Raw genomic sequence first — 16,780 nt, forward strand, 5'->3', positions numbered from 1 at the left:
TTTTTAGTTATGAGATATTGTTCAAAAAAAGTATATTTAATAAACGATGGAAGGGTCATAATAGGGTGAGTTTAAAAATTTTTCGAAATTAATAAAAATCAGCTTCCCTGTATTAAACACCTTAGAGTACCACTTTTTTTTTCCTTTAATTTTTTAAAATTCCTGTTTTATAAGTAACAAATTTAAGTAAATTTGACCATGTTTTTTTTTTTAAGTTAAAAATTGTTTTTCTGTTTAAGAAAAGACTACTCTCCAATTCTTTGTAACAACTCTAACTAAACTATTCAGAACATCTATCATCTATTAAAAAAAAAATAATAATTGAGTTACATCAGCATTTTTGTAATTAAACTCGCCCCAGTATAATTGTAATAAAGGTTCAAATTTCGGGTGTTAAATTTATTTTAAAATATTTTAAGTTATTTTATTGGATTCCTTGCCTCAAAATATGTAACTTTACATATTTTCTGTTGAGCAAAGACCAAAACCATTTTTTAAAATGGCAGATATTTGTTGGTTCAAAACAAAGTTAAAATAATTATATCTTTAAAACCCTTTGGAACTAAATAATGAAATTTTGGGGATGTTCATAACTTATTAAAATCTTTGAGTGGTGTAAAAATCAGCAAGATCTGTGACTTAGGGTTGCATTTTATAAAAAAATTGATGTTTTTGCATGGAATTGCCTATCACTAACAATTACAGCAACATTTAATTGTCAAATAAATTAGTTAATTAGACAATTAAATGTTGCTGAATTGTTTATAGTCCCTTAAATGTTAGAAATAAGCATTGAAAGTGACTTTTTTATAATGCAAAGAACTAAATATATATGTATATATATATATATATATATATATATATATATATATATATATATATATATATATATATATATATATATATATATATATATATTTATGTATATATATATATATATATTTATGTATAGATATATGTATATATATATATACATACAGCCAAAATATTTGTGAAATTTAATTACTTTAAGATTTTTCAAAGGCAGTGAAGTATAACTAGTTACCAAAATATTTGTAAACTTTTATAATTCAATTACTTAGCAATTTTTTAAACGCATGGGAAAAGCTAAGAAAGTTTCAAAGGAAATAAAGGAATTAATTATAAAAGCTGTGGGAAATAAAATGACTAAAAGGCAGATTTCTGAACTTTAAAATGTTCCTAAACTAGGAATAAGTCACATTATGAAAAGATTTCGTCTGTGCAAAACTATTGAAAGCAAACCTCGCTCTAGAAGACCTAAAGTTACAACTAAAAGGTCTGATAGATTATTAGTAAGGTATTTCAAAAATAATCATCGCAAGACTGCTCTCAAGCTTTATTCATTTATGCATCAGTTTCATGGCACAAACTGTAGCATCGATACAACTTAAAGTCGATTAAGAAAAAATAATATGTATGGCCTTCGTCCAGTTAAAAAACCGCTAATATCTGTAAGAAATTTAAAAACCAGAATAAAATTTGCAAAAGATCATATTAGTTGGTCAGTTATTGACTGATCAAAAGTCCTTTTTTCTGATGAATCAAAGTTTATTCTATTCAGTAGTGATGGAATTAGGTATGTTAAGCGCCCAGTCAGGGGCTGTTCTAGGAAAATAATTTTTGTGTTGGTAACCCCCGTGCTGATGCCTTTCCATAAGGAAATTAGCTGTATGGTGGCGTTTTTTTGCGAAAAAACAATATTTGCGGTGGGAAAAAAATTACTTAATTTCTTAATTTGAGTGGCGCACAAATTGGCTCACAAATAGGGTAGACGCTGTCAAAAATGGTCTAGAATAGCCCCTGTCAGCATGAAACAGATTTAATCCAAAATATCAGTTACCCTCTGTTAAACATGGACGAGGAAATGTTATGGTATAAGGATGTTTTATTTATGACAATGTGGGTCTCATTCATTACATAAAAGGTTTTATGGACCAGAGAGTTTATTTAGACATCATAAAGAATGTTATGCTGCCACATGCAAAGCATAAAATGACTCGCAAATTGATCTGTTGAAATTGTGCCAGATCTGTTAAGGAATATATTAAATCACAAAAAATCAAAGTTCTTGAAGGGCCTTCACAGAGCCCAGATCTCAATCCTAATGAGCATCTTTGGGAGTACATCGACTGGCAACTAGTTGGTAGAAAAACAACCGACAAAGACCATTTATTTGCATTGATTAAAGAATGTTGGTATAATATTTCTCAGGATATTCTCATTAAATTAGTAGATTCAATGCCTTGTCGCTGTGATGCTGTTTTAAAGGCAAATGAATATCCTCCAAATACTAAGTGTTTTATTAAAACTATTTTGTCGTTAAAAAATTGTTATTTTGTGAATTTTAGTAAAAATTTCAGCTTTTTTGAAACAAATAATAATAAAGTTCAGTTGTTTCTAAACTTTTGCACGGAAGCTTTTTCAAAAAAACTATTTAAAGTTTATTAACCACTCAATTTTACAACTTTTGTGGTTTGTTTTTTAAATTGAAATAATATAGAGCACATTTGGTAAAAATTCCAGCTTATTTAAGAAAGTTTGAAAAGTTACGCAGTAAAAACTAAAAAAAAAGTTGGTGTTTCTAAACTTTTGCACGCTACTGTATATAAATAAATTTATATATATTTTACAATAAATTTGAAAAAATTGATTTTTATTTAGAACCTTTAAATTATTAAAACTTTTTATAAAATTACACTTCTTTTGAGACCCAGCTTGATATACTTTTTAGAGAAATATTTTTGGTAATATATGGCACCCACCATGTTGTCTTGGTGCAAGAACTTTTTTATGAATTGAACAAAATAAGTGTGCTTTCTTAATCAGTATCAAAGTGTTTATTTATTCCTTCTTCAGGCCAAAAAATTATTTTTTTGTCATAACCCTAATATATATGTGTATATATATATATATATACATATATATATATATATATATATATATATATATATATATATATATATATATATATATTTATATATATATAAATATATATATGTATATATATATATATATATATATATATGTATGTATATATATATATATATATATATATATATATATATATATATATATATATATATATATATATATATATATATATATATATATATATATATATATAAATTTATCATGAATGCAATATAATAAAAAATGTGGATTATATATCTGCAACTTTAGATGGAAATGTTTAATGCAGGTTTTTTTTAGGATTCATCTATATCTGCAACCCTGAATGCAATACTATTGAAACTTTATTTGGAGTTTTTCGACTTCCTCATACTGAAATAAGGGTAACAGAACATTTGTTTATTAAAATATTTTAAAATATTTTTAATAGCATTTCTAATTATGTTTTGTATTATAAGTGCAGTAAATTATATATTGCAACAAGTTATTAAATATTTGATTTTATTAAATATTTGTTTATATTAATTGAATAAAGTAAAATAAGTTTATAAGTAAATATGTTTATTTATTAAGTTATTATTAAGTTATTAGTTATTATTTATTATTAGTTATAAGTTTAACCGATATAGATTGTATTGATAAAATAGACAAAAAATATATTCACATATACAACACCACTACCATAAAACTAATTAAACGTTATACCATATATTTTACTGATAACATAAAAGTTTAATCGAGTTAATTAATTATAGATTTTTCACACTTAATAACTAATTATTTTAATTACCCTATAAATTATAAATATAAAGAGCACTCATGATTCTTAGATAAAAAAATGATTTTAAAACTACAAAAAAATAGTTTTATTGAAAAAAGTTATCTAAAAAATAACTGTAATATTTTAAATTTCAATTCGCTTGCAAATGGGTAGAAAAGCAGTGTCAGAGAGCATCAAATGGCAAATTATTGGACTGGTCAAATCAAAGAATCATAACAACGTTGAAATTAGTAAACTTCATGCGAAAAACAGTGAAAACCTGGGAGCTAACAGGTAATGTCATTGACATGCCTTGTTCTGGAAGACCACTGAAGTTTAGTGACTGTGACAAAAGTGTCATATTCAGAACTAGTATAAAAAATCCTAGGCTCAGCAACAAAAAGCTAGCTCAAATATTCAACCAATCGTTTTCTAATTGAAATGTATGTAAAGAACTTGTTCGAAGAACATTAGCAAAAAAAGGTATTGGGTCTTACATTGCAATAAGAAAGCCTATCCTGTCAATCATGGACCGACGCAAAAGATGAAAATGGTGCAAAGAACGTTTGCATTGGGCAGTTGAAGATTGAGCAAAAGTAATTTAGAGCGATGAATCAAATTTTCAGGTTGTGAACTGTAAAGGAAGAATATACGTTAAAAGATTTGCAACGGAGAAGTATTGCGAGTGCTATTTGCAAAAAGAGGACAAGGTGGTGGAGACTCAGTAGGCATATGTGGATGTTTTTCCCACTAAGACCTTGGTTTTTGTGAGCTGTATAATGGCTGTATCAACCAATATACCTACAAAAACACACTTGAAACATGTTTGATTCTATCGACAGGACAATATATATATATATATATATATATATATATATATATATATATATATATATATATATATATATATATATATGTATATATATATATATATTATATATATATATATATATATATATATATATATATATATATATATATATATATATATATATATATAAAACATTAAGATAATATTTTTATGTAAAAATGCAATTTTTTTTTAAACTAAAAATGTTTTTTTTTACGCAGTGAAGTTTAATATAATAATTTTTTAATAAAATGATGATTATTTTCAAGTTTTTATAAAGTTTTGCTTCTTTTAAGACCCAACATGATATTCTTTTGATGAATTTTTTTTTTTTGTTGATAATTTTAGGGACTTGTCTGATGTTAATTGACTTAAGCTACTCATGAAAAAAAAAATTTTCAAAAATTTTTTAATTCCAGTATTATTTTATTATATAGAACACATTTAGAGGGTGGATGTAAACATTTTAAAAAAAGTTGTTTTTCGGGACACCCTAGAATATATAGATATCAGAAATAATTCATACCTAAGGACACAATTTCCTAATATTATTTTTACATTCATATCCTAAAAATGCGTGGGTTAATTTTTCAGAAAATTAAGAAAAAAGTGAAGAATAATAAAAGAAAAGATTGCTGCCCCATGCCAAACCCTCAGCGATGTAGCAGCACTCCTACAAGCAGCAGGTTGATGTATGTACTGAAGCTCCCACAGCTACCTTTTTCAGTATGATGTTATCAGTGTGCGTCTAATTCTGCATTTATATATGTATATATATGTATAAAATATATATTTGTGTGTATATATATCTGCTATAGTGTATATAGATTAGCTTATGTTTACTAATTTTGATTATCTTTAAAGCGTGTAGTTTTTTCAGAAAAAGAAGAAGAAAAAACAAAGAATATTGAAAGAAAAGATTGCTGCCCCATCCCAAACCCTCAGTCTATGTAGTGGCACTCATTTGCAGCAGCAGACTCTAATTTGTTTATCAGCACTAAAAATAATGACCAATCAACAGTTAATGATCTTCTATTTTTGAAAATAGTGATGTTTTGATCTTCCAATCTCAATTTTAGCCTATCAAATTTTATCGGCATGAGTTGTATAGCAAACTTAATAATAAAAAATTTAAATACCTTCAAAAACAAAGAGTTGAAATTATTAAGTTAGCAACTAAATGTTTTAGATTATTAGAATAAAAATAGTTTAAGACCATAACAATCTTTAGTTCACAGTATTAAAAAAGCAAGAAAATATTATTGAATAAGCAAAAATATAGAATGATAAAAAATACTAAACATTTTTGTTTGGTTCAATAGACGTAGTTTGAGATCATAATTTTTGTTTGTTTGTTTAATAATCCTAAAAGTTTAAGATCATTAAATGTCAAAATAATGTAATAGTTTTCATTTTATGTGTTAAAATTAATTAAATAGAACGTGTTTATACTTTATATTATATTATATAAATGAATTAATAATATTACTATATCGTATTATTATTAAATAAATAAATTATCGTCATAAAATAGAGGCAAAATGCAACAGCAAATTATTTTATTTAATAAAAAATTAGTATCTGAATCACCCATAAAGAAAAAAGTAAAGCATTTTTTTTTTCTAAGGAAGATTTTCATATTATTTTGAATCACTCAAACAAATGATAGTTTTTTAAAATGGTTTTTCCATCTTTTAGCTCTTTTTAATTGCAATTTTCTTCTGTAAAGAAAAGACCTGTTAGGAAAAAAGTAAAGTTAATAAGAATGATTAAAAGTAAAGTAAATTAATAAACAATAAATATCTAAAGCTCCAACTAAGAAAAAAAAGATTTACTTTTTACGTTTTTAATAAGAAATCAGTAACCAAAACAGGTAGTTTAGTTTAAAGTTTTTCTAAAAAAAAATTTAAAACTTTACTTTTTTCTTAGCAGGTTATTTAAAAACTTTTTTTTTTTTTGAGCGATTTAAAATAATATGCTATAACTGCTGTTCAAAGAAGTTTTACAGAAAAGATTTATTGAGAGTTAAAAGGGAAATATAAAAATTTATATTTTATTAAAACTCTTAAGCATAAAAATTAAAATCATAAAATTAAAAGAGTTTTTTTTGTAGATTATCAGGCTTTATATTGCACAAACTCACAAAGTGTAATGCATAATGTGTAAACCTTACAATATTATATTAGGGCAATTCCGCGAGAGTGGCGGTTGTAACAAAAATAAACTGAAAATGGAATGATTTAAAGCTTTCCAGAAATGCGAAATATTATATAATTTTGTATGCAAAAGTTAAAGCATTAAAGTCTTCAACTTTTTTCAAAAATTAACTCTATGTAGCATGACGGTCGTAATGCTTACTTTTTACCACTTCTGAACAAAACAACTTTGTCAGACTTAATGCAGCGAACAGCATGGTAAAAAAAGTCATTTGGTGTTTTTATTTCTATTTTTTATTTTAGTGATTTGAATTTCATGTTTTATTTATAGTTAATTAAGATTTAATTGTGAGACTAATTAAAATTTCACTTATAACTCAATCTAGCTTAATAATAAAAAAAAAATATTACAGTACCAATTATTAGTTGTTTTTATGACTTTTTTATGTTGCTAGTAAAGCTTTTATTACATTTGTTTTTATTTTTTTATTACTTTTTAAAGATTAAAGAAAATTTTCTGGGTTTTCTTAAATTTTTCCTTTTGTGTTGTTGTTACTGTTTTAGTTGAATAAATATTTTTTTAATTTTTTAGAAAGTGATGATTGATATGTTTTTTGAAATATTTTGTTTGTGCAAGCCAGTTTGGACAAATCATTTTACAGAAGCTCTTTTGAGTGTTGGTAAGTAAGATTGATATATATGTATATAAAGTATTGAGATTTACCTTGCGCTCAAAGCCAAATAATGTAGGAACAGTTTGGGGCGTTTTTCGGGGTATTTTGCTGCTTGAGCACAAGGTAAATGTCAATATTTTTAGATTTTTTTTTTATCATTGTATGTTTGTTATATTTGCCCCAAATTTGGCTTCTTGTGTATTCGCTTTTTAAAAATTTTTAAACGCTCCTAATATATATATATATATATATATATATATATATATATATATATATATATATACATATATATATATATTATATATATATATATATATATATATATATATATATATATATATATATATATATATATATATATATATATCAGTTAAAGCAGTTGCAACTGAAGTGTGGAAGATTTTGTGGCAAATTCAGAAACATATATATATATTTATTTATATATGTATGTATATATAGAAAAAAATGCAGTGAGAGTCAGTTTCAATAACAATCATTAGAATCATGATTAAGGTTAACTAAAAATAGAATTTAGATAAAGTTTCTAAACTCATAAAATAAATGATTATAAAAAGAAAAATCGACTAATTGTCCATTTGAATTAGCTAAAATATTAAAATTTAACTTCTAATGATTAACAATTTTTTTATAAACTTATAATGAGAAAAAAATCTTTTATAATAAATAAGAAAATCATATAAAATTTTTATATCATTAAATGAAACTGAACTTTTTATTGTAATTTCATTTAAAATGTTTATTAAAAATTGTAATACATTTAAAATGACATACATTGGCAGCTTTTTGTCAATATTACCTTCATACCTAAACAGAAAAATACAAACTGCAACTTCACAGTAAGTTAAAAAAAAAACAAATTTTATTTAAAACCATAAGTAACCATAAACAACTCATAATTAAAATGTATAACTTCATCACAGCAAGATAAATACAAACTATAAAACTGAAGATATAGATAAATTTGAATTTAAAACCTACGATATGTGATGAAAATATGATATGCTATGGAACTAAAATTAAAATAACAATCAAAATATTGTTATTCAATTTTTAACATTTTGTACAAACATTTTTTTTTAAAAGTAAATTTAAAAGGTTCTTTAAAAATAAGTTCAATCTTATAAAAACCTGAATATCACCACCAGATAAAAAATTGATTTAAATAATTAGATTCATATGAAACATAATTGAATATCCAACAAACAAAAAATATAATACAACTTCCTTATATTTCAAATAAGGTCATCTTCAGCTTCTATAAAATTAACAGCTTGTCCAGATACAATTTCAATACACCTACAAAACAGAACGTGTTTCATTAAATAAAACATTAAAAATTTAAACTTTAGTAACTTTAAAAACAGATTAGAATTTTTTCAAAATATACATAATATTTATAAATAAAAGTGTATTCAATAATTATATTATTTATGATAATAAAAATAGAGAGATTCAAATATTTTCAGATATTTGTAAAAGTAAAATAAGAAACACAGCGTGTACATCTACAATGCCTTGTGCATTATCAGTTAATAGCGTCAGAGTTGACTCAATATTATACAGAGTATAATACTATTTTGATGGTTTTCTCGATTCTGTCATTATTGCACACTCCGTTGAGAATGTTTAATGGGGGCATGGCAAAATAGCTGTAAAATCTAAATTTCCTTTTTACCTTGATATTAGATAATTTTAACTTTTTACTATTTTTAAATAAAATAAATTTAATGAAATAATTTATTTTAAATACAAAATTAGAATTTTTAATTATATTCCTAATAAAAACATACTTTTCAAAACCCCCTTACTGTTTTTTAAAAAGTTAAGGTTGCCAGGTGGCAAGTTCAAATCATCAGCTTGCTTTAGTTTTTACATTTTTGTTATTTAAAATGCAAAACAAAACAATTTTATAGTTATTTTTATAGTTTATTGTATTCTACATATATATACTCTCTCCAAGTATAAATGAGCTTTAATTAAAGAAAAAAAATATATATACATATATATACTTATTTATAGAAAACTTGAAAAGTAATTTCAAGTTTTTTACAAATAATCTTGTAAAATAATATTTTACAAATAATCGTCTTTAATGAGAACAAATGTCTTTATTAGTGCAAGAAGTTAATGTAAAAAGGTTCTTTCTAATTCTAAGCCATCTTATTATAATTAATAATAATAAGTCTGAAGTAAGAAAACTTGAAGCGAGCACATTACTTATATAATATGTAATGTACTCTCTCCAAGTATAAATGAGCTTTAGTTAAGGAAAAAATTGCTCAAAATTTTTTTTTCCTATTTATCAAACTGAGACAAATAAACTAAAAGACAAAGAAAGAATCATAAAAAAACATAATAGAAACTCAAGCAATAAAAATGATCAAAAATCAAAAAATATTTAAACTCTTCAAGTTAGTATGTCTACTTTCAGCGTTAGCATGTTGGTGTTGACTCCTTTTTGTGGGTAAGCATGGTTATAGAGATACATATTACTACAAATGACATTCAATGTAAGTTTATGCACCCCCATGGTCATCATCTCTTGGTGGTTTCTTTTTCATAGTGGTAATTATTGAAGACAACTTCTGAAAAGAAGTTGTCTGCAATAATTTTTTTTACATTGACTTCTTGTTAATGTAAAAAGTTCCTGTTATTCTCAGTTTTCTAAATCCTGTATCTTATCTCAGATGTTATGTTTGAGCCTTCTGGAAAATCTTTAAAAGTGTCATTAACTAAAGTAAGTCTAACATTATATCTTTAGTTCATGGGTCTGATCTTATTACTATTCCCCAGAATAAGGCAGAGTTATTTGTAAAGAACCTTTTTTCTAATTTGACTCTTGAATCTAATGGCCATACTCTTCCTGCCATTCCAGTTAAACAGATTAACTCATTGTTAGACATCCAAATCACTCCATCTTCTGATTCTAAATAATTCTTGCTAAATAAGTAGCTCTAATATTTAAAAACTCAAAAACACTCTCTGACCTCATTAACTATCCTATGATTAGTCTTCCTCTAGTATTAGTTTCTTCGTATAAAAGTTTTAAGATTATTAAATCATTTCTTACTAACAGTAATATTAAAGTTATTCTTGAAGGCCTATACTCTTCTTCATTTCCAATAACTTTGGGAGTAGCAAAAAGTTCAATCTTTACTCCTGTATTATTTCTTTATCTTTAAAAACAATCTTCTTTATAATCTTACATCTGAAGTGGTTTTATTTGCTGACAACTCAATTTTATTGACAACTCAATTTTTTTATTGGCAATACAATTTTATTTTATTATTTCCTTATAATCTTACATCTAATGTGGTGGCATTTGCTGACAACTCAATTTTATATTCTTATCTTGACAAAAAGTCTTCACTTATTGATGGCTTAGAACAAGCAGCCGATCTTTAATCTGATCTACTCTAACAGCTTGGGGTATGTAGTGGCTTGTTGATTTCAACCAAACTCCATATGTATATATATATATATATATGTATATATATATATATACACATATATACATACAGTGGGTTGCATAAATATAGAAAAATAATGAAAAATTGAGTCAGTTGACTTTTAATATGATTTTTTTAATGTTTTTTTAAAATTTAAAGCAAACAAAAAAGTTAAGAATTTAAGTTGTTTTAAATTTTATTAACAGTGGTTTTATAAACAAAATAAGAAAAAAAATTTAAAAAAAAAAAAATATAAGATTTTTTATGAGAAATATATACAACTTTTAAAAAGACAAACAAAAATACAGAGCAAAAATATAGAGTCAGGGTGCATTTTAATATTTTGTGCATACATTTTGTGCACCATGAACTTTCACACATGCACGAACATGTCTAGGCATCGATTCAACCGTTGTGCCATCGTGCTGAAAAATCCATTGTTGTTGTCTTCCATAAAAAGCTCTGGCTGTTGGCAAAAGTTAACTTTTGAGGGTCTCATTGTAGTTGTACTGGTTAATTTTAGCGTTATAAATATTGTATAACCCTGTTCCTTTATGGGAGATGCATCTCCATATTCCAACTGATCTTCCTCCGCCTTGAATCCTTGGTACACAAAAATGTTCTTTGAACTTTTCACCAGCCAGCCTCTTGATGATTAATCTTGACTTGCGATTTATCCCCTCAAAATTGGATTTGTTGCTGAAAATGACTTCGGCCCAGTTTTCTACAGACCAGTTAAGTCTTTCTCTACACCACTTTAATCTTTTTAAGTGATCTGAGACACGCAAAAGTGGTTTTCGAGCAGCGACATAGCAATCTAAGCTTTTATTATTTAGGCATCTCTGTACAGTCCATCTACTAACACTAACGTTACCAAGCATATTTGTGAACCCTTCAGCAACTTCGCGGTGAGAAATTTTAGGTCTAATCTTTTGATAGAGATAACTTTGGTTTCTTGAAGTTAGCTTTTAAGGCCGACCAAGCCTTGGTAAATCTTTGACATCATTATGTAGCTCGTGGTTTTTCAACGTTGTTTGTACACATTTAAGCAAAATAATGCACATTCGAGCTATTTCTCGTTAGCTTTTTGTTTTATCTTTTAGCAGACCTACAATTTGCCATCGTACCTTGTCTAAAACAGCTTTTCTGCCCATTTTTGTCTTTATACTTTACCAAATAATTACCGATGTGAATAACTCAAGATATAAAAATGATAGTTTAATTTTATTTTCGCAAGAATGTTTATATAGTTCAAAAGAAATCAACCACCAAATTTTAGTTCGCTCTGATAACATTTCGTTGAGATATTTCAACTTAAGTCGTTGAATTATAGTTGACTCTATATTTTTGCTACATTAAAAAATACAGGTATGTTCTAATTAAATTAATAATTAATCAAGACTGGTTAACCTAATGAGTTCCAAATATATACCATTCGATAGAGAATCAATTAATCAAGACATTTAATATGCTTTTAATTGTATTAATTAGTTGGTTTCAAAGATAATTGTGAAAAAAACAAAAATTTCACACAAACAAAGTAGTGACTCTATATTTATACAACCCACTGTATATATATATATATATATATATATATATATATATATATATATATATATATATATATATATATATATATATATATATATATATATATAATATATATATATATATATATATATATATAATATATATATATATATATATATATATATATATATAATATATATATATATATATATATATATATGTATGTATATATATATATGTATATATATATATATGTATATATATATATATGTATATATATATATATATATATGTATATATATATATGTATGTGTGTGTGTGTGTATATATATATATGTATATATATATATATATATATATATAAATATATATGTTTATATATATATATATATATATGTGTGTGTGTGTGTATATATATATATACATATATATATATATATATATATATATATATATATATATATATATATATATATATATATATATATATATACAGTGGGTTGCATAAATATAGATACTTTTATTACTATAAAGAAATTATTTATTTAAAATTAACATTACACCTTTTTTTTTACAGACCCTTCTAGTCCTCAAGACTCGTGGAGTCTGACTGAAGATTTTGTTGTTGCTGAGGCTGAAGTCATTTTACCTCATCTAGCAAAACAAAAAAGGTTTTATTTTTTTTAATTTGTATTTAAATTTTTCTCAGGTTAGCAATTTTTCACTTGTTAAGCTTAGATATAAACATTAGTTAAATATTTTAATTTTTTCAGGTTAAGGTTTTAGTTAATCATATCCGTTAATTATACATTATATCTGAATAAACATTATATTTGTTATTTCTTATAGTTTTAACTTTATCATTTAGTTATTAAATATAAAAAACTATTTTGTTTAGAGTAAATATGATTGAAAGCTATTTATCTTTAATGTTGCACACATTTTTTGATGCTGGAATTTTAGATGTAAGTGCATCTTTTGATGTAAATTTAAATTGAATAAATAAATATAATATATAAAGATAAATAATAATAATAAAGAGTATGATTTTTTGTTTTGTTTAATCAATTAATCTCTTTGAAGATTTGTTTGATTATAAGTTTTAGCAAGTTGGTTATGAATATTTCTCATTTAGAGTTTAGTTAGTGTAGTTACAACAAGCGATGATTATATTTGCATAAGAGGATGTATTCTTCTGGGAGAGTTGCTTTATATGGTAAGGTGTTATATCTTTATATGGTAAGGTATTTTATTTTTTCATCAAGAATAGGTTTACAAAATAATAATCAAATAAAAAACCAATCATTGTTTTTTTTTCAACAAATATAAACATGTTGTGTATGTTTTCTAAAGTGTAGTTGAAAAATGTCTGAGCATCTGTTCCTGTCTGCAAACTTTATGGCGGTGTTACTAATGGTGTTGCCAATCAAAAGTTTGGATGTGAAAATAGTTAAAAAATAGTCTTAAAATAAAAAAGCATTCAAACTTAATACCATCAGTAATAAATTTTAAAGTTATGTGTAGATATCAATTATATTCTCACCTATATACCACAAATATCTAGCTGAGCAAATTGCTGAAAAGTTAGTCACTACTCAATATCTTAAACTTTTGTGTATCTGGAACTTTATTTCTGGTTCCTTGTGTACTTGTTTGAGCCAAAATCCTCTTGATATCTCGAACTCTTAGTATCTCAAACTTTTTTCCTGGTCCCCTAAGTGTTCGAGATATTAAAAGTCAACTGTATCCTCACCTTCAAAAACTAGTATATGTCAGATTATTAAAAAGTCATCTACTTTTAAGATATTTGATGCAGTTTTTAAAATTAAACAACTACTGAAGTTTTGATAGGTATAACATGTAACTTCATTAAAATTGAGAAGATGAAAAGATTTTGCAATGATCTGAACTTAAAATTTTTTTTGCTGGGTGGAACAACTTGTGGTTACATAGACAATTTGGCACTGCACCATACTTTCTTGATTTAAGACACAATTGATATTCCTCTACCTGCCAATAATAATTGCATCAACCATTGCAATTAGGGCCTGCATCCGTCAATCCCTACCTAACTGCGACCCTAGAAATGTTTGAGGTCGGCAAAAATCACTGACCTTGTTTTTATGTTTTAATGTCAAACTTTTGTTTTACATTTTTTCTCCCAACATGATGCACAGACCTTGCACAGATTAAGGTCGGCAAATTATTGCTGATCTTATTTTTCCTAATTCCGAGGGTTGAAGCATATTTTTTTCATTTCTTATTACTCACATGTTAGAAAAATCTCCTGTAAAGTATCTTCTTTTCAGGTCTTTAACTTGTCTGGATCCAGTTAAATTGGCTATTAACAAACACAAGGGTAAAAAGTTAATACTAAAAGTAAAATTTTTGTTAAATTATTCCAAAAAAATTTTTGTCTTTAGCTATTTAACATCAAATATTGGGGACAAAGCCAGTGAAGAATATTTTCAATTTAAAATAAACATTGTTTGTTAGCAAAATAAAGAGTTTTTTTGTCATATCCAAACTATATAAAAATAGCTTGGATTATTTCCTTGCTCAGCATACACTTGTAATAAGAGATACCTTTTGTTGGGATGTCTGCATTCTTTTGTTTTTTTTGTCTTGTAGTCAGGTTTTTGTTTTATTTTTTAAACTAATTCTCTTTTTTTAAGATAGTTGACATATCTGAATTTAAATGCAGTTTCACTTATAATGAAATAAACTTTGTTTTTGAATTCAGGATCTTCAGAACTTTCAGTGGCTTGGTATATGATATTGTTAGAAAGGCATTGGATATTTAATGGATAATTTTTTTTGTCTATGCAGTTGCATTTTTTTGATGTTATATTTTCACGTTCTAAAATCTTGTTGTTATGTGCATTTATTAAAGACATTAGGCATGCAACTATAGCTAACTTTAATATAGTTTCGATTAAAAACTTTATGAAGCCTGTGTCTTACTGGAAAGTGTAGGTCCATTAAAACTAAGAAGCGATTTCAAATTTTAGTTTCAACATTTTTGAATGAAACAAACAAAAAACTATATACATATAAATTAAAACAACTATATTACATTACAGTGACGGATTATTGTGATTAACCTCTTCTACTGTAGGGCCACTACTACTTATTTAAATTCACCTTAGGAAGTGAATAACATAAAAGATAAAAAAATCTCAATCAATAAAAACATTTGAATAAAAATTTTGATAATGTATTTCCAAATAATGATTCAAATATTAGTAAATCTGCTCTGAGAGCTGTTATTGTTGGTTATAATAGTTAATAATAATAGTTGATAATAATTTAGTTGACAATAGTAGTTAATAAATAATTTAGTTGATAATATTATAGTTATAATGTTAATGTTGGTTGTAATAATATTCATAAAATTTTAACCTGGGTTAAAAAACCCAATAAAACCCGCGTTTTGTTGGGTTTTTTTAAGCAGGTTTTATTGGGTGGGTTTTTTAATGCCGTGTGTGTATATATATATATATATATATATATATATATATATATATATATATATATATATATATATATATATATATATATATATATATATATATACATACAATTACACTAATATATATTATATTAGTATAAATATATTATATAAATCTATTATATATTTATTAAGTTTTTAAAAGGTAATTCACATGTTAATAATTAAATCATTAAAGCATTCAGTTTAAATTAAAAAGCAGTTTTGTATTTTGTACAAACAATGAATGGAAAGTTATGAAGTCATTACTGCTAACAGATAGAATGGAATGTTTACTATTTTCAAAATGTGTTTGTCCCAAGGACAATAGAAAGTTTCAAAACATTAAAAAAGAAGTACAAGTTTTTGTTGAGGACATTAAAAGAAAATTTGTTGCCTTTCTTTATAAAAGAGGAGTAATAGTTAAAGTAAAAATGCACTGCATCTTTTGTACCTCCTCTCGAAGATATTTCGTCAAACTTCTAAGGTGCGAAATTTGGAAAATGGGACGAGAAAACTTTAAAAAATCATGCTTTAAACATTTTTAATGACAGAGGTACTGAAGTAATAACTTTTTTTAATAATAAATTTAGTAATAACTTTAGTAATAAAATAAGTAAAAATCTATAGAAAATTTTTTTTTAATTTAATTCCTAAGATAAAAACTTTTTTTTATTAATAATTTAACTGTAAAAAAGGTTTGAAAAAATTTTTTTGAGATGGCTATAAAATAAATAAAACTACACAGTATTTCATTATTTTTATTTAATATCAAAGCCACAGTAACATTTTTCCGGCAGATAGACAAATGCATTAATCAAAGTTTTTTGTCGGATTTCCCAGACTTCACATGAAAAAAATTTAAACAAAAAATTGTCCACACTTTTCCTTGTTAGCACAAGTACACTTTTGTGTAACC

The 16,780-nt window shown here is 24.9% G+C and overlaps 1 protein-coding gene across 1 annotated transcript in view; it reads left to right on the plus strand.

Moving 5' to 3' along the window:
• Positions 1–16,780, plus strand: part of LOC101234483 (rapamycin-insensitive companion of mTOR) — a 123,802-nt gene that overhangs the window by 31,992 nt on the left and 75,030 nt on the right. Inside the window, exons 12-16 of the mRNA XM_065792697.1 lie at positions 3,232–3,314; positions 7,290–7,377; positions 12,949–13,042; positions 13,270–13,336; positions 13,507–13,587. Coding sequence (XP_065648769.1) covers positions 3,232–3,314; positions 7,290–7,377; positions 12,949–13,042; positions 13,270–13,336; positions 13,507–13,587 — 413 coding nt within the window. The remainder of the gene's footprint in view (positions 1–3,231; positions 3,315–7,289; positions 7,378–12,948; positions 13,043–13,269; positions 13,337–13,506; positions 13,588–16,780) is intronic.

Source organism: Hydra vulgaris, chromosome 03, assembly GCF_038396675.1.
Source record: "Hydra vulgaris chromosome 03, alternate assembly HydraT2T_AEP".
In the NCBI taxonomy this organism is placed as follows: Eukaryota; Metazoa; Cnidaria; class Hydrozoa; order Anthoathecata; family Hydridae; genus Hydra; species Hydra vulgaris.